Below are 21,226 nucleotides of genomic sequence, written 5' to 3' on the forward strand. Positions count from 1 at the left end.
TCAGTTTCTAGAAGGAATAAAACAGAGAAATGGCAGGGCAAAGGGTTGTAAGAACAAATGCACCAGAATAATTTCATGAGGAATACAAATATTTTTGGTATAATGAAGAAAAAAGATTGCAGACCCATATAATCCTTATGGCACATCTAAACAGTGGCTGGTAAGAGTCCGTTTCCTAAAAGTAACATCGGCTCATTACACATTAATTGCAAATAGTTGACCTATTGATGGCCAATTCATTTGGAAATATAAAGAGTCATACACGCGAACACATTTTATCATTTGACAAAAATATGCAACACTTTATTAATATATAGAGAGAATTTGAGATAGCTTAATGTAGCAGAAATGGACAAAGTACACAAACTTAAAGAAGCCTTTTTATAGTTTTATCATATATTATACATGTGTCTACAGACACAAATATGCTTTAATCAGGAAACTGTCACTTTATGAAAAGTTCAATAGTGTCACAAAAAATAGATGCTTTCATTTGCAGAGTCCCTTATACAGCAAATAATGACATTTTATGATGAGGAAATAGAAATAAATAAATCCCATTATTCTTTTCAGTTTGTTCCTTTAGTAATAAAACATTAAACGTCAAAAACTGCAAAAGAGGAATAACAACAAGAAAGGCACAGGCGGGTTTTATATATGAAACACCCAGAAATAATATGCCAGTGTATGTTGTGGTGACTGTAGAAGTAAGCACATAGTAGCTCTGTCGGACTGCTGGAATGGAAGAAGAGGCTTTAGCTTGCCCTACCATATTCTCGCAAAATGGACATATAGTTTCAGGCAGAGTTGCAATATTGAGTTGGGATTCGTGAAGCAGACTGGTAGCTGACACCACAGTATTTTAAATGGGGTTGTCAGGTAGAATGTCCCTAAGATGGAGTCTCAGATTACTAAAGTCTACCATCAAAAAACTGAGGGCAGAGAACGGGCAATGTCAAACATCTGAGGTCATGTTGATGTGGCACCATTTTTTTTTTAGATAATTTGAGACAAAACACTGCAGTTCGGACTATTAATTCTGCTGTGAAATGACCAGAAGATCAATGAATAGATTAATCCAATTGTATAACCTGCTGACAGGTGAAAATGGGGATAACTAGTGTCAGAACCTAAAAGATCTGATACTCATGACTATCAAGAGGATAAGGATATGACTTCACTATCTAAATATTGAACAACCCCTTTAGACTCTCTTATAAGTATATGCTCAAGCATAACAATATTGTATCTTACAGTTATTAGGTTCTTTAGAAGGACGTAGATCTGGGGATGTATTCTGACGGAATATAGGCTGAACTGGATGGACAAATGTCTTTTTTTGGCCTTGCTATGTTACTATGTTCTATGTTACTAAAACAATGCTCAAAGAAATGAATAGGAAAAGGCTTTTTAATTGATTTTTAAGTGCTTTTGTTTTAGCAAACCTGAGCTTAAGGACTTTTTAAACCCCCTTTCTTAGACCATTTTAGAGGTCTGTTTTCCACACGTGTTCTGTGTATTTCACATACTCATTACAGTCTAAGGGCATGTCCACATATACATTTTCATCCAATTTGTGGATCAAACTCACCCATTCACATGAAAAAAAAACAGATAGTGTTTGGGAACCATCTATTTGTACAGTGTTGTCTGTTTTTTACTTTTTAATAATTAAGAGAAACTTTATTTATTTACATATGAGAAAAAAAAGATGCCACACAAATGGAAGAAACTGTTTCTCATATGCAAACATGGTCATCTAAATGGGGTCTAACTGTGCAGCTTGAGTTGCAATGTTTATTGTAATTCTGTCCTTCTGTTCATGATCAAGAAGCCTTAAAATGCTTGTACCCAGTGTGGAAGTTATCTCCTATCCATAGAACAGGGGTTAGCTTTTCAATTGTTTGGGTCCAAACACTGAGACCCCTACTAATCCTATGAACTAAGCTCTGAAGGGCCTTGTATAAATGGAGTGGCGGTCGAACATGAGCATCTCCCACTTCATTCATTCATTCATTCGTGGAAGTGGCACAGACCAGACGAATGCTCAGTTATGTCAAATGCACTATTATCTCCAATGCTCCCCTTGGTAATTAATGAAGCATGTGCATTTTCAACCACCTCTCCATTTAGAGAGGGTTTTTCAAAGCCCTTTTCTATGGATTGGTGGGGTCTCAGATATCAGACCCCCAGTGTTTAGGAATCTATCACCTATCCTATTAATAGGGGATATATTTCAATCTTTAAGCCCCCCCCATATACATTAGATAGCTGTCAGATGAGAACATTTGGCCAATAGCTTACTGTAATAATGCTCTCCATACTGGGCCATCTTGTGATAATGTCCCATTTCCAGGAGATCTTCATGATTATATAAAGGATGTCCCCATCCTCTTTTCTAACACATTTAAACATAAAAATAAACCATTCTTCTTACCTTTCCTCATTCCAGCGGCAAGCAGTGCCATCTTCCTCTTCCTTGGGTGGAGAATGAAATTGAAATACTGCGCCACTAGCAATGAACACGTCAATGTCAGCTGTTGTCCTCTAATAGGCCAGCGGCCACTATAGCTTTTGCGATGCAGTGATCTGGTGGCACAATACATTTAAGCTCAATATGCGTCCTCAGAAGCACATTCAGCTGAAAAGGGTTGGCTTCAGAGGGCCCCTCTCCTTCACTGGACCAGTCATATTCTCTGTGACCCCAAACGTTATGCCCCTAAGTAAAATCATGTTGCTGGTCATTTTTACCCAAGCGATGAACGGATTAGCCCCATACAAATTAGACTATTCACCAATCTCATGAAATACACACGCACACTCATACACACAGGAAAATACATGCAGTAAAATACAAATGTGCTATGCAAATGTAAGAAAATACACACACATAGGAAAATACACACACATGCTCAAACACAAAGAAAAATACACTCACACACTCATACACATAGAAAAATACACACACATTCTGACACACATAGGAAAATACATACACACATGCACATACACATAGGAAAATACACACGTCTATACACACATAAGAAAATACACACATGCATTCATAGACATAGGAAAATACACATACATAGGAAAATACACAGAGGAAAAATCACACACTCATGCTCATACACATAATAAAAATACACACACATAGGAAAATGCACATCATCATGCTCATACACATAGTAAAATACATGTGTTCATACACATATAGAAAAATACATAGAAAGATATACAGAATGTCACAAAAGTGAGTACACCTTCACATTTTTGTAAATATTTTATTATATCTTGTCATGGGACAACACTGAAGACCTGACACATTGATACAGTGTAAAGTAGTCAGTGTACAACTTTACACAATTTTACAACAGTGTAAATTTGGTGTGCCCTCTAACACACAGCCATTAATATCTAAAACACTGGCAACAAAAGTGAGTACACCCCTAAGTGAAAATGGCCAAATTTTTCCCAAAGTGTTAATATTTTGTGAGGCCACTATTAGTTTCAAACTTTGCCTTCACTCTCATGGGCATGGAATTCACTAGAGCTTCATAGGTTGCCACTAGAATCCTCTTCCACTCCTCCATGACAACATCGCAGAGCTGGTGGATGTTAGAGATCTTGCGCTCCTCCACCTTAAATTTGAGGACGCCTGACAGATGTTCAACAGGGTTTAGGTCTGGAGAAATGGAGCACCTTTACCCTCAGTTCCTTTAGCAAGGCAGTGGTCATCTTGAAGGTAGGTTTGGGGTCATTACCATGTTAGAATACTGCCCTGTGGCTCAGTTTCTGAAGGAAGGGGGATCATGCTCTGCTTCAGTATGTCACAGTATAAATTGGCATTCATGTTTCATTCAATGAACTGTAGCTTCCTACAGCTCTCCTGCAGCCTCAAACCATGACACTCCTGTACACTCCATGACACTTGACTGTAGGCAAGACACACTTGTCTTTGTACGCCTCACCTGGTTGCCACCACACACGCTTGACACCATCTGAACCATATAAGTTTTTCTTGATCTCATCAGAAAACGGAACATGGTTCTATTAATCCATGTTCTTAGTCTGCTTGTCTTCAGCAAAGTGTTTGTGCGCTTTCTTGTGCATCATCTTTAGAAGCAGCTTTCTTCTGGGATGACAGCCATGCAAACCAATTTGACGCAGTGTGCAGCGTATGGTCTGAGCACTGACAGACTGACCCACCCCTTTAACCTCTGCACCAATGCTGGCAGCAATCAAATGTCTATTTTGAAAAGACAACCTCTAGATGTGATGCTGAGCACGTGCACTCAACTTCTTTGATCGACCATAGTGAGGCGAGTTCTGAGTGGAACCTGTCTTGATAAATCGCTATATGGTCTTGGCCACCGTGCTGCAGCTCAGTTTCAGGTGCTGGCAATCTTCTTCTAGCCTAGGCCGTCTTTATGATGAGCAACAACATTTTTTTCAGATCCTCAGAGTTCTTTTTCTTAAGGTGCCATGTTGAATTTCCAGTAACCAGTATAAGATAGTGTGAAAGCAATTGCAACAAATTTAACACACCTGCTACTTAGGGGTGTATTCACTTTTGTTGCCAGTGGTTTAGACATTTATGGCTGTGTGTTGAGCTATTTAGAGGACACACCAAATTTACACTGTTATACAAGCTGTACACGGACTACTTTATATTGTATCAAAGTGTCATATCTTATGTGTTGTCCCATGAAAAGATAATAAAATATTTCCAATGGGTGTACTCACTATTGAGATATACTGTACACATAGAAAAATGCACACATACTCAGGAAAATACATACACCTACATGCTCATACACATTGGAAACAACACACATGCTCCTACACATAGGGTAATACACTCATACACATGATCATACAAATTGGAAAATACACACACTCATGCTCATACACATATAGGAAAATGCACAGAAAGATATACACCTAGAAAAATACACATGCGCTCATACATATATAGGAAAATACACATTCATAAAAAGTTCAAACAGTAGAAAAAATGGTGTGCACTCACCTTCCCGATAAAAAGTTCCTTTATTGAGACATTAGCAGTTCAGACAGGGAGAACGTGTAGTGAAGTAGGATGACAGCTGTTTCGCGCGAGCAGCGCTTCCACAGATCCTGATAGCCAAAGGAAGTGGGACGGCCGGTTTATATAGAGTAAGGCACACCATTTTTTCTACTGTTTGAACTTTGCATGTCACTACAGGTGTTGCACCCTATATCCCGCTTTTTTAGAAGCATATAAGCACTAGCAGCAGTAGATGGTAATAGAGACAGAGGTACAACAGGGTCAGCACAGCAGCGGTGCAGATTTTTTTTCTTTTTCTTTGAACACATTCATAAACTCTTGTTAACATTCACACTTTCCTCTCCAGGACAAAGGCTTTTCACAAAGACTATGGACCATATTCATCAAAGGTTTGAAAAGTGACATAATTTGGGGGCAACAGGAGGCTACACTAAAATTATTCGACTTTTGGAATTCATAAACCATTTTTTTCCAACGCTAACAAAGTGGACAGAACTGGGGTGGGACGTTGGGTATGGCGACTGTCACTCATCAAATTCATCACAAGCAGCGGTGTTCACCACATCACAAATCTTACTCCAGCTAGGAATGGAGAAGGATTTATAGCATGTTCATAAATCAGGAGTGTCTGAATGCAGCACACCGTCTTATAACGACTGGTTTAAACAATACCAGTCTTGAAGAATTTTAATTTTGAGTTGTTATTAGGGATGTGCATAAGAAGTTTTTTTAGGCATTCAAAGTTGAGGAGTTTTCAAGTAGAATTTATGAACGAACTTTTCATTTCCTGAAGCATTTTTAGAAAGTTTTTGAAATGTTTAGGATTTTGTTTTCTATATTGCATTTTATGCAGCATTTTGATTGGACAGTGCCTAGTTCGGAGAGGATTCCATCAGTGACATGAACCATCTTTATTCCCACCAGACTTTTTTCAAAACCTAAATCGGAAAAAGCTCTCAAAAGACTGATCATATAAATAGTTAAATGCTTTTACAATGTAAATGAATAGGAAATATCTTTCAAACATTTTTTAGAGATTTAATTTTTTTAGCCAATTTTTTATTTTTTTTAAGTGGACCCGCTCTTACACACATACCTGAAGTTGCTGCAGACAAACCAAGTCATTTATGTAATAATGAACACTTTATCCCGTATTATTACATCAATTGGGATTTATTTTACCTTGGAGAAAGGAACACCACTTAAACATCCCTAAAGGCTCATGCAGACGACCGTGTAAATCGGACGAGTGCTATCCATGGTTTTGACGAATATCACTCGCAGTCATGTTATTCTATGGGGCTGTGCACATGTCTGTTTGGTCCGAGTAAATGAAATTGCAGCATGCACGATATGTTTCCAAGAATCGGATGGCATTCACTTTTTCATGTCTAAAGGTCCATGAAAAAAATCAGACCACACTCTGATGACATGAGGGTGGTCCAATGTTTACAGATTGGCAGAATGGAGAAGGTGGAAAAGCTTTTTTTCTCTCCATCTCCAAGAAAATCGAGTCCCACTCTGATCAAAATTTGATTGATCAAATTTTGATCAGATTTTCAAATTTCAGAGTGTGATTAGCCTAATTGGACCGTTTTTCTCATATGGAGAGAAAACGGTCATGTGACCCTAGCCTACACTGTCCCTACCATACAACTATACTACTTTTTTCTCCTATTTTGCAATGGAACCAAAACTAATCAAGACATGATGCACCAAGTAAGCAAGAAGTCAATAAATATTACTAAAATAATATCATAGACGTTGTTAACTTCATCTTTGTTCTTAACTAAGATGTTGGGAAAAAGATAAAATGATTTTGGTGAGTAAGGGTAAACATGTCAAATTGAAAACTTTTCCACTACAGAAAAATATATCTTTCTACTCTGTTAGCTAATAGATGGAAAAAGAACTCACCAAAAAACAATAATAATATTAAATAATAAAATGGTCAAACTGTTTGGCTAACACAGGTTCTATATTGTATGGTGATGATGTTGTGATGCATTGTTGTCTCCTGTACCTGGTGACATATAATATTGTGAAAGGAATCATCATTGTCTCAAAAAATTGTTACGCACGATTGCACTATTATCTATCATATCCCTGGAAATAAGAAAACACATTTTCATATCACTACTGGACTGTACAATTTCCATTCACTTTCTTTACAGTGCAGTAACAACTAATTTCTAGGGAATGTCTCTGGCACAGAACCCTTGAGATCCACCTACACTTTAGACCAGTGGTGGGCAGAGACAAAAAAGAGTCCCTGTGCAAGAACATTACATGGGCCATTTGCAGTTCAGTAGCTCATCAAAATGCACAATTCCATTTTGCAGGTAGAAATGTGTTCCCTGGGTCCCTGTGTGGATGCACAAGTTGTACCAATGATCTGTCTGCCTTTGCATTATACTAACATCACAAAAAAAACCACCAATATCGACAAAGGTTGGTTAACAGTCTAACGTGACCCCGACAGATGATTGTTGAGGGAGAAAAGGATCTGGTATCTTTGATCTTGTTCTCACAGAGAAGATGCCACCAGAGATGTCTGTTAGTGGGTCTCTAATGAAGAACACTGTGAATGGAAGAGTCGGGCGAGATAGCTGCCAGCCGAATGATTGTGTATGGGGGCTTTAGTCACCAACTATAGACTGGAGTTACCAAACTACTAAAAAGCAGTAATTATCTGGGGTGCTTAAAGAAGTGACAGTGATGAGAAGCTTTCGAACATTTACATAGGATGGTTGGGTTATGGATGCCTTTTGCGGTCTTTGCTTTGACTAGGTGTACGACTATTACCTAGAGAGTCAGTTAATTATGTGGGATTTATCCATACTAAAGACCTTCAGAAATTCTAAAGTTCGACATGTTAGTTAACTACCTACCAAACCACAGTAACAACCAACATCCTCTCACTTTGGTGTGTAGTCATAAGCAGGAAGCACTGTATGGTGTTGTAAGCTCAAAGTGCAAATACGAAGTGTTTTACAAGTAACAAACACATGGTATTATTAGTGGAAAATTTGCTTTAATTGTGTTACTTCAAATCAAGATTGTATGACTTCTTATTTCACAACTTGATCTGTTATCACCTTTGATCCAAATAACTAAGACCATTCTCCTTTCAACACTCTCATGGTTTCATGGTCACCATCAGCCTATGTTTACTTGCCTGCAACAATGATGTATTGTACTTGACAATTGGCTGCAGTATGCATGAGTGATTTTGCTTCCGCAGCCATGCTGGTTATAGAACATCATTGATGTGAAGTCAATGTGTATTTTCTGTTGCTCCATAAATACAGTCTTAGCTTCATTTGTCATTGGCACACCCTAATGTGCCATCTCCAAAATGACTTTTTGTAGGGTGTGATGAAAAAGGCTAAGATAGTGTTGGAAATGTTTCAAAATTGAAAGGTGCCTAGAAATGTCCTCTTGTTTTGTTTTATCCCTCAATTGGAGAGAATTACTAAAGGATTGGCAAAAGCGTTTATATCTAACTAGATATCACTACTGATCCCAATTCTCCCACATATATCACTATTAGCAGCAACATTACATTGTGCATGTTAAGCTGACCTTCAAAAACATGTATTAGATGATGGCAAAACAACAATAAAACACCAAAGCTATTGGAAGATCCTTCAAATTTGACAAGGCTAGTGAGAAGCCTAGCACTTCATATGCCCTCACCTTCTTGGACATGAATTATGTTACTCTGAGCAATCCATACATGCAGATATGTCTTATGATATACGGTCACCAATGTCCTCTGTCCTATTTCTTCATCATCTCAGTGCAGCCTGTCTTTTTTTATTTATCAGGCACTGAGCAGGGCAATCTATATCTGTGCATGTCTTAGGATATGTGTACAAACATTCATATACACACTTTTGCCGAAGAAGACAAAGCTTGCCGCGTTGATCCAGTCTTTGGTTGTTTTTCTTTAGGTTTTCATGTACTGCTGATTTGCAATTCTTTATGGTCTTTTCAGTCTAAAACTATACTTAGAACCTGTGAGCACTGCAACAGAAATCCATAGAACTACTATATGAGTGGTCACATTCGCATATATCTGGAGGATTTAGAGTACAGTAGTACAGAGAAAGATGCTATTTCAACAGAAACACATGCTGCGTGTTTGTTCAAGGATTTCTCTGTCACCCAGTGCAAGTAACAGATTCCATCAGCTCTTTGTGCCATATTTGGCATCTGATTTCCGATCCAAGGGATTAGAAGTTGAGAGTTGGCTACAAACACGATTCCTGTGACTCTGGGTCATTATGAATAGGAATTCTGTCATTCTCCTGATGATGTCCATTATACAGAACTGTGTACCTGGAAAGAAAATAAATCAGTTAAAATTGGAAAAACTTAGACGCCAAATGTCTATAACAGTTTTGTAACGCACATTGAACAATTTGGATGGAGCTCCAATATGAAGTCTATGGGGCCATATTGTACTAATATGTACCTCTAATATACTATATCTTCAGCTGCCATATATATTGAAGCTATTAACCTCATACAGTGGCATGTAAGTGTCTATAACTCCAAAGCATAGAGTGGCAAGGACTCATGGAGCGTAGGTTCCATGAATATAGCCTTAATGAAACATCTAACACCATAGATACTATTAAAAAGAAAGGCTTGGTTATACTGGTTCAAAAGATGCACTAAATTTGCTTATCTGTATCATACTTAATAACGAAGTGCTGATCTTTTGAACTTACAATTTCACTTTTACAGATTTCACCAATTTTTTCCCCAAAATTTGATTTAAAGCCTATAAATTTGTGAGAATATAAATAAGGCTACTGTAACACTACCAGTATGTGGTTAGTATTTTACCTCAGTATTTGTAAGCCAAAACCAGGTGAGGAACAATCAGAGGAAAAGTATAATAGAAAGACGTCACCACTTCTGTATTTATCACCCACTCCTGGTTTTAGCTTACAAATACTGAGGTCAAATACTGACCAAATACTGAACGTGTGATCGTAGAATACTGGAAAACTTGTATTTGCTTTGAAAATACATGAGGGGAAGAGGAGAGAGGGAGCGAACTTCATAGACGATAAGAATTTACATTTTACACGCGAGAGAGAGGACACTGATGAGAGTCCGCTACAACAGAAAGAGATTTTCCCAGTTCCTCTGGACATGGACAACGATTCTGCCAAACAAACTGCACTGCACTGTTAACCATTGATTTCTGATGGGCCACATACTGGCCACCGCTGTACAAGGTATGATTATTTGCTAGATGTCAATGCTGCAGGGCATTATGACAAAGCTTGTGTGGCAGTGCAAAATGATGCTTGCCTGCATTTTGATGCTTCAGCAGTGTGGGAAACGGTGGCGGGCAAGTTTTTGTTTTTGCAAACCATGGATCGAATCTCAAAGTATTCAAATTCGTATGAAGCCACAAGTTTCAGGAAATTCGATTCAAACTCGATCCTCCGTGGATCTATCCGCTCTAATGCTTGGTTAAGGTGTAGGGTATTGACATAACTGAAAACCACATGGAGGCTAGGTTCTCTTTTTTCAGAAAAATCCAATTTATACATATTAGACATGTTTAACTTTACTAAACACTATGGAACATTTTGAGCAATTCTCTCCATCATAGTTTGCTTTCAAGTACATCTTTCCAACATAATTATTGATAAGCATGCCCAGCTTAATTCTTCAGGCGTCATTAGACAAAAATGGATCTTTGAGAGTCCTGTGTATTGGAGAATAATCAATGAACACCCCTAAGAGTTTTGCAGGTACAGTCATGGATCAGCTTGTGTTTTAAATTGCAACTATAGCATTTTACGGCAAATTAGTCTCTTAGGCTAGTTTCACATTTGCGTTTAAATCTGCAGCGTTTAAAACGCATCCGCAAGTGGTGGAAAAAATGCATGTAAACGCGTACAAATGCGGCATTTTTTGACGCATGCATTGACGCATGCGGTTAAAAAAACGCCGCGTTTGTACGCGTTTACATGCGTTTTTTTCCTGCGTTTGCATTTTTGGTGCGAATGATGAGAAATTTCACAAGAGAAAAATCAAGATAACCAGACACCGCCAATGGGACTACAGAGGGCGTGTATTATGGGATCTCTATATGTAGACCCTATGGCTACTGAAATTTTAACAGTTTGCTACTGTATCCTGTGTCATGATGGATCTTCGCATGGAGAGCTTTTATTTCAACCTGGATTTCAGCTTCAAACTGTTTCTTGCCTGTGCTTTCGCTTGGGAGCAAGACAGAAATCGCCAAAGATGGAGAAGGAGACAACGTAGGCGTTTTTGGAGGCACCCCATTATCAAACTACGTGAGAGCCGTGGAGCCTACCACACGCTCTATGCCAAGCTTAATGCCTACCCAGAGACATTCCAGGAATACACACGAATGTCGCAAGACTCATTCCTGGATTTGCTGTCTCGTGTCCAGGGAGCCATACGGCGACAGGACACCCAGCTCCGTAAAGCGATTCCACCCGAGGAACGTCTGCTGGTTACATTAAGGTACGTTCCAAATCTAAACCAATGATAGTCCAAATTTACTGTTTTCTGACATGTATTTTTTGGGTATTTTCCTTTCTTTCTTTAGCATAACCACACCATAAAAAGAATAGATTGTAATGGTTTTTGTGTTTGTTTTTCTTACAGATTTCTGGCCACCGGAGAGAGTTTATCATCCCTCCACTTCCAATACTGGCTTGGAATATCCACCCTGTCCGGAATAGTTGCGGACATCTGCCGGGCTTTGTGGAATGTACTCCAGGATGAGTTTATACCCCTACCCACCTTGGACATGTGGCTAGAAATTGCGGAGAAATTCTGGAGTGTGTGTGATTTCCCCAACTGTTTAGGAGCGGTGGATGGAAAGCACATTCGCATTATCAAACCAGCCAGAACAGGATCGGAGTACTTCAATTACAAAAAATATTTTTCTGTTGTGCTCATGGCAATAGCCGATGCGAACTGTCGCTTCATTGCTGTGGACATTGGAGCTTTTGGCCGTGGCAACGATTCACAGACTTTCAAGAACTCAGATATGGGCCGCCGTGTGTATGGCAAAAATTTCAATTTTCCCCCGCCACAACCTCTTCCCAACACTCAAGGACCACCGATGCCATTTGTTATGGTTGGGGATGAGGCCTTTCAGATGTGTGAAAACCTACTGAAGCCCTATTCCAGTTGGGACTTGAACCACACTAGAAGGATCTTTAACTACAGACTGACCAGGGCCCGAAGAACTGTAGAGTGTACCTTTGGCATTCTGGTCGCTAAATGGCGCATTCTTGCATCAGCCATAAATCTAAAAGTGGAAACAGTCGACGAGGTGGTCAAAGCCTGTGTGGTGCTGCATAATTATATAATGGTTAAGGAGCAACCCAACATTGAACTGGATGAACCAGTTGCACACCCACTGCCCGATTTCCAGCATCACCCGCTGCGGTCAACTGCAGCAGTTGGCCACATGCGGGACCAATTTGTGGGGCCTTTTTTGATTCAGATATTGGACGTGTCTCATGGCAGGACAATGTAGTGTAAAAGTCCTGTTGTAATTCGATATGTACCAGTTATTTTCTACAATGATAATAATATTTCTCATTAATAAACTTTATAATATTTCTCATTAATAAACTTTAGTTTTGGTTGAGTTGACCGTGTCTCCTATCTTTTTCCTCTCCAAACCCAGGCTGTCCTAAAACTGGCAGTATTTGATCTGTATTTAATATCAGTTTTTGTAATCCAAAACCAGGAGTGGGTGATAAATGCAGATGTGCTAGTTATTATGTTAATATCATAATTTACCTCTAATTGTTCCACTCCTTGTTTTGGCTTACAAATACTGTTATACAACACTGGCCACATTCTGCTAGTAAGGGCAGCCATGTTGCTTTATTGGTAAGCTTGTTGACATCATTGCGTCATGATTCTCTTCTCCTGTATCCATTGGACACAAGCTGAAGAGACATCAAGTCAGGTGTCAGAAATAATGAATTCATGATAAACATTTACAGGCTCATGAATTCACTATTTCTGACACCTGTGCATGTGAGCATAGATATGTAGTGTGTGACCACCATTGTAACTCAAGTTGTGTGTAATATAAGAAGAGAAAATGGTGGTTATACAAGGCAGTTCTCTACTCAACAGGTCAGGTGTCATAACTAATGAGTTTTTTGACACGTGACCTGTTCAGTAGAGGTCTGCAATGTATTTCCACCATTTTCTCTTCAGACTGGCACACTAAGCACAGACCAAAAGAGATTATTGAGATACATGTAATATTTTTTGGGCCACCCCATATCTGTATACTAAAGACACATAAAGCTGCAGTCTTTTTATTTTTAACTAGAGGAGATATGATGTGGCCCAAAAAATTAGTGTGTGGCGAAGTTTCATGGCGCACGGTGTGGGTTGCCGGCAGCAGAAGACACAATAAACCAAACATAATTGTGGCAAATCAAACTTTTTTTATTTTGTTAACAACTGGAAAAAAATTATTTTTTACTGCGCCGGCTTGGGGTAGAGTGATGTAAACGGGGGGTGTGAAGTACTGAGGCCTGGCTAACCGTGGACGACGCAGTGGTGGCAGGAGAAAGGGCAATGAAACTAGAAGGGTCTGGAAGTTCGGGGATGGGGCTTGACTCATGAGAGGCTTCAGACGCACTGGAAGGGTGAGACAAACCTGACATTACAGACACATTGGAAGGTGAAGGGGGAGGAATGCTAAGAGTCCTCGGTTTTTGTTTTTTTGTGTTTTTTTGTTTGCCTGTTTGTGGGAGGTCTTGGTGGGCTCATATGGCATGGCATTGGGGTGGGTGACCTGTCAGGGTCCGGCTGCACTGTGTCAGAGTCCATAGTGCTCGTAGATCATGCAGCCATGGCAGAGTCCATAGTGCTCGTAGATCGTGCAGCCATGCCAGAGTCCAAAGTGCTCATAGAGCGTGCAGCCATGCCAGAGTCCATAGTGCTCATAGAGCGTGCAGCCATGCCAGAGTCCATAGTGCTCATAGAGCGTGCAGCCATGCCAGAGTCCTGCTGCATCGTGGAGGTGGCGGTACGGAAGGGCATGCCAGGGTCCTGCTGCATCGTGGAGGAGGCGGTACGGAAGGCCATGCCAGGGTCCTGCTGCATCGTGGAGGAGGCGATACGGAAGGCCATGCCAGGGTCCTGCTGCATCATGGAGGAGGCGGTACGGAAGGCCATGCCAGGGTCCTGCTGCATCGTGGAGAAGGCGGTACGGAAGGCCATGCCAGGATCCTGCTGCATCGTGGAGGAGGCGGTATGGAAGGCCATGCCAGGGTCCTGCTGCATCGTGGAGGTGGCGGTACGGAAGGCTATGCCAGGGTCCTGCTGCATCGTGGAGGTGGCAGTACGGAAGGCCATGCCAGGGTCCTGCTGCATCGTGGTGTCAGTGGAGGAGGTCCAAGCAGGAGCAGCGGATGTCATGGTGGTGGCGGTGGGATGTCCAACTGCACTCGGCATGGTGGTGGTACTGTAGTGGTGTCCGGCTGTGGAAGGAATTGAGGTGGCCATGCAGTGGGATGCAGCAGAGGTCGACATCAAGCGTGACAGTGAAGGCACAGGTGGATATGCCCCCACTGTCTGCTGAAAATACCGACTCTGCTGCATAGCCTGCACATAAGCAGCATTGCAGGCCTGCATGACAGTCAGCTGGAGATCAGGAGTAAGGTGTTCCGACATGCCCTGCTCAATTTGATTTAAAAAATGATGTGCTGGCCTCTGGAGATCGGCTTTCACTTGATCAAGGCTTTTGCTGACCTCCTGGATACGTGTATTTAAGAGGTTATACAAAGCATCCATTCGGTCACCCAAAGCCTTGATCGCATCGTGTAAAACCGAGCTCAAGTGCAAAAACTCGGGCATGAGTGACCTGTCCGAAGCCCTCTGCCGCTGCCGGGATGAGCCCCAAAAAAAGGGGGCAGTGGAAGAGGACTGCAAAAGGGGAAGACCTGATGGACCAGCTCCCTGGTCTCCAGTTAGTGTGGAAGGCCCACTTGCTGCTGCGCTGCTGGATGGCTGGGATGGGTCCGTGGCTGTCGGATGAAGGACCGCTCCAGAACCTGGGCCGACAGTCGTGCTGTATGTGCTGTGAAAAAAGGAAAAAGAAAATTAATATAAAAAATTTACCAGATGAAAAATCCTGTGGAATTTAAAAATACAGATTATGGCAATACAATACAACCTAATGCACGTGATAAATACTTACGTTCTCTGGGCAAGGACCAGTCTTAAGAATGACAGTACTCGATGGTATTTGTAGCGTCTGATCCTTGCTCCTGAACCACTGGGAACACGGCTCTCTTGACGCAGGTCCTTGTTGAAGCGGTCCTTCATCGAACGCCAATGTGTTTTGACTTTGGATACTGTTAAAAAAAAAATTGTGTTCAGAAAAAGGACTTTTGGCCGTGCTCACACAACTGTGTGTGATGAGAGAAACTCCTGAGAGTTTCTTTCATCACACACAGTTGAGTGAGCATGACCAAGGTCTCTGCTGCTTCACACTGTAGTGCAATACTTACCAAATGCAGCTCGGACCCGTGTCGGGGCAATGTCCCAGCCATCCCACATCGCTTGGGCCACCTCATTCCATAACTGCCGGATCGTGATGTTGTTCGAGTGCAGTGGATCCCGGGTGTCCCACAACGGGACTCGCTCCTGGACCAGGGTGATAAGGAGGTCATTTTCGATTAGGTCATCCTCCCGTTGTGAAACCTAAAAATTAAAGAAAGTCATTAAAGTTTGCTCAATTTACATAAGAAAAAGAAAGAAAAAAGATGCTGAGAAATGGCATGAATAGGAAAGTCAACATACAAAAGGATTCCAGAAGAAAAAAGTAAAGAAATATGAGTGTAAAGAAAGGAAGATTCAAGAATAATACACTGAGGACAGTCAGCCTTGTATACGTACCCGCTGCCGCCTTTCCACCGGACCTTGACTCCGCTGCTCCTGCCCTGTCTCAGCCGCAGTAGAAGAGCTCTAAAAAACAGAAAAAATCAAATTGTCACATGTGTCGATGTGACAGTGAATACTTACCAATCTGACGAGGCAAGTACCTCACTGACATGCTCCACTTCCGACTGTCCTGGCCGAAACTCCTCACCAGATGAAGAATCCGAAGAAGACATTCTGATGCATGTAGAAAGAAAGAAATGGCAGAAATTAGGACATGTAGAGACAGAAAATAGAAAATAAAGGCTTTGGCTAGGATATACTCACATTGTTCAGGGTCTTTTCCTCCAAGATGTAGCCTGTCTGTGTCTCGTCTGCTTCAGAGTCTGGTGAGAAGTGACCTGTAACTGTCCACACCCTCCCTTTTATCACCTTGATGGTGGGGGATGGCTTATCAGTGTCTAGACATGTTTTTCTCAATTAAAACGCATGCGTTCAAAAACGCAACCAAACGCATGTGCAAAAAACGCATGCGTTTACATAGGCAGCAATGCGTTTTTTTGCCGCAATCCTTTCGCAATCGACCGCATGCGTTTCCTGGCGGCAAATAGACGCCTCCAGAAATTGCTACATGTTGCATTTCCGCGCCAAGCTGCAAACGACGGGACGACGCATGCGTCGTCAAACGCGGCAAAATGCGAACAAAAAAAACGCATGCGTTTTTAATGTTAAATATAGGAAAACACGACGCATGCATTTATATGCGGTACAAACGCTGCAGCAACAAATGCAAATGTGAAACCAGTCTTAGCACATCTTTAGAAATGCATGAACTTTTTTACTCCATTGAATAATCTACTACTGTCCTTGATCGTAATAATATTAACAAGATTTTGTATATTGTCAGAATTTAATATTGCAGTTCAAGTTTGCCTAGCTTTAGCATACTTTTACATGTTTAATATATGGTTCTCTGTGCAAGCAATGTTCTGGTTCATTGTACAATGTGAATTTTTACGATAATGTGTAATCTTTAAAAGAACATTGCGGAACAGGATACAGTATGTCAGTACAGAATACACCAAGTAGTGTCGAACGTAGTTAATTGGCTCTCAAGATGATTAGCTTTTCATTATAATTGCATTATTTGACTACAGCCGCTGATTGAAATTTCCACACACAACTTAGAAATCTCTAAACAACTGGGAATTAGAGAAACTGAACATACAATAAACCTTTTATTAGGAAGAGCAAGAGGCAACTTATTTAAAAAAAAGCAGATGAGAAATAGCAAAGTGCAAACTGAAAACACTGTTGACTTCTTGAAGATTACCAGCTTTCGATATACAGTGTACAGGCTCATTAGCAATAAAATTAAAAAAAATACCTCCATAAATTGTCCGCCTTGCAGCAGCAAAACAGCCACATTTGTTGAGAGATACACTTTAAATCTAATCTAATTGGACCTCAGAGTATATTAAGCTTATGGAAAAAAATAATAATACCTCACAGCTCACCTATTCCATCACTCTGCGCAGCTGCCGTTTGGTCCATCGCATTTTATCTTTTCACCTTCTCCCATCACATGGCTCTTATTTTGCCTGCTTCACTTTATTCCAAGGCTTTGACAACTGAGCAGGCCCCTGAAATCAATGTGCACCATGTCATCTTACCAGACGTTGGGACATTATGATGTGTATTTCCTGATGACTAGTCAGCGCCTTGAGGGATGTACATTGTGAGAAGACTGGGTTTAAAGTGAAGCAGGCCAAAGAACATGTATGCAACTGAAGAAGTTAAAAAGAAGAGGTAGGGGGCAGCGGACAGGTGAGCAGTGAAGTATTTTTTTTAACCTTTTGCTGACCCTCCAAGGTTCATCGAAATGCCAGCCACCTGTCTGTGATTTTGCTGGATTTGGGTGGAGCCAGTAGCTTAAAAATTGTATTCTAAAGAATATGATTTTTTGTAAAATTCAAGGAAAATTCAATACAACACAATAAATTTGATCACCTCTAATAGTTATAATCCACTACAGACTGTTAACACCTCACCTGATATGATATTTTGAACATGCTTTGGCCCAGATGTTCAGCCATCACAATTTGTCCCTTCAAAAAGTTGTTCAGGTGGGTACGCCAGCGCAATTTTCCTGCTTTCAAAACATTAACTTTAAAAGGAACCTGAAAAAATGCTATTAGCCTGTAGATATGGGGTTAATCTGCAGGTTCATAGTGTTCTGAACCTGCCAGGCATTAGACACATGTAATCTTTCTTTCAACTGCAACAAAAGCACTTATTAGGGCTAATTATAATCAATATTCATGCTGTTGGTAGCAGCATTTAGGAAGAGATTGTGCTAGAAGGATAGTGTGGGACAGGATAGGGCTAATTGCATGTCCTTTTTGCTGTAACTCATTCTTAAAGCCCTTCAAGCTCTCAGGGCTAATAATATTGTTTTTGCTCTTAATCCTGCAAATTTTTTCACCAGGGAAATATTATATGCTGTTTATACTGCACAAGTTGTGCATCAAATTAAAAAAGCCAGAGTTGGTTGGCTAGAAATAGCATAGTTGCTCCTGCCCTGTAACAAGTCCATCTGAGGTGGGCAAATTTTCCTGCCCTAGTAATTCTGCAATTTTTTTTCAGCAGATAAATATTATACGCCATTTAAACTGTGCCAGTTGTGCATTAAACTAAAAAAAGCCAGACTTGATTAGTTAGAAATATATTGCTCTTGTACTGTAACAATCCTTTAGAGGTGGGCAAATTTTCCTGCAATACTAATCCTGTGAAGTTTTTTCAACAGTGATATGTTATACATAATTTAAAATGGGCAAGGGACAGGGATATGGACGTTAAACTGATGGTGAGTGCAGAGGCTGAGACAGTGTGCAAGGTGAAACTGTTCCTGGGAGCACAGCAAACACACACATCATGTCAACCTAGCTTCCTGTCCCACTTTGTAGGTGGGTGATGAACATCAATCTTGAGTCCAGACCAATATCAAAAGTTTGTTGGGTGGATATCAGATAATGCTTCCAGTCACTTTACTAGCACCACCCTGTCTTCCACATGGTCCAGTCTGAGTAGCAGTGATTCTGGACCATATAATCCTCACCCTGATCTTCTTTCCTCCCACCATGCCAAGTGCCCAGAGACAAGTGATTCCACACTTGGACATTCCAAAAAGCTGTTCACATTTCCCTTTATAGATTCTGGCCTCTCACCCTAACCATTTGAAGTGGGACATTAGGAGATTGCATGGAGCAATGCCCAAATATTTGAGCAGCCATGCCCATAAGAAAACAATAGTACGAAAATGCAATTACTGTCACAAGAGGTGGATGAGGATGAGACACAATTGCCAACATGTGATGTTGTTAAGTCAGCAAGTCAAGAGGGGGACCAGGGTGCAGAAGTAGAAGACGAGGCGGTGGGCGATGAAGACACTGATCCAACCTAGGAAGGTAACATGCAGAGCAAAGACAGCAGCGCAAAGGGGAAGGGATCAGCAGCACCAAAACCTGGCAGGAAGAGGCAGTGAGGTGGCCTGAGACACAAGGTGGGCAACTGTTCCTCAGAGCACCAACATGGGTATAGTTGAAAGGTCAAGGTGTTCCCGAGTCTGGTGCTTTTTAAAGACAGTCCAGTTAACCCAAAAAAGGCAATTTGCAACATCTGCCATGCTAGCATCAGCGGGGCAGCACAACTACCAGTCTGACCACCACCAGCATGCTCAGGCATATGACAGCAAAGCAATAGATTAGTTGTGCTGAACTCCAGGGTTCAGAAACAGAGTCTGCGGGTGACATCACTGCCTCTTCCCCTGTTCTATGTGCACACCAATTCCCTGTCCACTATACAGACAAAGATGCCTTCCACCCTTTTACCTGTCATTGCACACTTGCAACCACTGTCAGCAACCACATCTACATCCTTGTCCCTGCGCAGTGTTCATTGGAATGCAAGCTTAAATACACTGCCACCCACCCACAGGCCACAATACTAAACGGCCACATTTCCAGACTGCTATCCCTGGAAATGTTGTCATTTAGCTTTTGGAGATGAAAGCTTTCCACAATCTTATGGCGACAGCTGTCCCTTGGTACTCGGTTCCCAGCCACCAGTATTTCTACTGGTGTGCCATTCTCGCCTTACAAAAGGAGGTGTCCCATGACATTAGCTGTGCCCTAACCAACGCTGTTACTGGGAAGGTCCACTTAACCACGGACACCTGGACAAGTGCTTGTTGCTATTGAAGCTACATTTCCCTGACTGCACAGTGGGTGAACATTGTGGAATCCAGGACCCAGTCGAACCCTGTGATGGAACACGTGCTACCGACACCAAAGATTGTGGGCCCTGGTTTTCCCCAACCTTCTACAGCAATTCCTGACCCTAATCCTCATCACCCTCCATCTCAGAAATGTCAACATCAGTCACAAACTGGAAGCTCTGCAGCACTGCCTCGACCAAGTAGCAACAGGGTCTGGTGAAGCTAATCTGCTTAAATGACAAACCGCACACTGCCGCAGAGTTGTTGAAAGGTCTAACAGACCAGACTGATCAGTGGCTGTGTTGCCCCTGAACCTATAACCAGGCATAGTTGTGTGTGACAATGGTCGTAACCTGGTGGGCGGCACTGAAGCTTGGCAACCTCGCACAGGTACCAAGCCTGGCCCATGTACTCAACTTAGTGGTTCAGTGGTTTCTTAAAACCTACTCAGATCTGCCTGAGCTACTTGGGAAAGTACGCTGCATGTGTGCCTATTTCTGCAAGTTGGCTACAGCTGCCGCAACCTTGACTGTGCTGCAGCAGAGTTTGAAACTTCCAGCTCATTGACTGGTGTGCGATGTCACCATGCATTGGAACTCAATGTTACATATGTTGGAAAGGCTTTGTGAGCAGAAGAGGGCAGTAGTTGAATACCAGCTGAAACATGCCCTTCAGAATTCTGGTCTGCCTCCGCACATAATAGCTGATGAGTGGGCATGGATTTCTGACATCTGTTTGGTTCTCCAATACTTTGAAGACTCAACCAAGATGGTAAGCGGCAGTAACACCACAATCAGCATAATTATCCTGCTTCTCTGTCTACTGGAATGCACGCTGCTCACAACTAAAGTGAAGGCTTTGCAGGCTGAGCAAGTTGAGATGGAGCAAGAAACTATACAGGATGATGTTACACAGCCCAGCCTCATCTCATCTTCTCAATGCAGATTGAGTGATAATGAGGAGGAGGAGAA

The 21,226-nt window shown here is 41.4% G+C and overlaps 2 protein-coding genes across 4 annotated transcripts in view; both read right to left on the reverse strand.

Annotated features, from left to right (window-relative positions):
- Positions 1-305: 305 nt before the first annotated feature.
- Positions 306-21,226, reverse strand: part of HTR4 (5-hydroxytryptamine receptor 4) — a 922,564-nt gene continuing 901,643 nt past the window's right edge. For all 3 annotated transcript variants that reach the window (XM_077265736.1, XM_077265737.1, XM_077265738.1), the window contains one exon: positions 306-9,394. In XM_077265736.1, the coding sequence (XP_077121851.1) occupies positions 9,307-9,394 (88 nt within the window). In that variant the 3' untranslated portion in view covers positions 306-9,306. The remainder of the gene's footprint in view (positions 9,395-21,226) is intronic.
- LOC143773785 (uncharacterized) lies at positions 15,469-16,300 on the reverse strand. Its single transcript, XM_077261141.1, has 3 exons — positions 16,144-16,300; positions 15,998-16,066; positions 15,469-15,802 (listed from the first exon to the last, which is right to left on the reverse strand). Exons 1-3 carry the CDS (start codon positions 16,213-16,215, stop codon positions 15,587-15,589), a joined length of 357 nt encoding a protein of 118 aa, XP_077117256.1. The 5' UTR covers positions 16,216-16,300; the 3' UTR covers positions 15,469-15,586.

The sequence above is a fragment of the Ranitomeya variabilis genome, chromosome 5 (genome assembly GCF_051348905.1).
Source record: "Ranitomeya variabilis isolate aRanVar5 chromosome 5, aRanVar5.hap1, whole genome shotgun sequence".
NCBI lineage: Eukaryota > Metazoa > Chordata > Amphibia > Anura > Dendrobatidae > Ranitomeya > Ranitomeya variabilis.

Coding starts and splice junctions, on each gene's coding strand:
- LOC143773785 (XM_077261141.1), bottom strand. CDS start 16,215: ATGTCTTCTTCGGATTCTTCATCTGGTGAGGAGTTTCGGCCAGGACAG. Junction 16,067..16,143: donor AAGTGGAGCATGTCAGTGAG/GTACTTGCCTCG, acceptor TCTGTTTTTTAG/AGCTCTTCTACTGCGGCTGA. Junction 15,803..15,997: donor CGGTGGAAAGGCGGCAGCGG/GTACGTATACAA, acceptor TTTAATTTTTAG/GTTTCACAACGGGAGGATGA.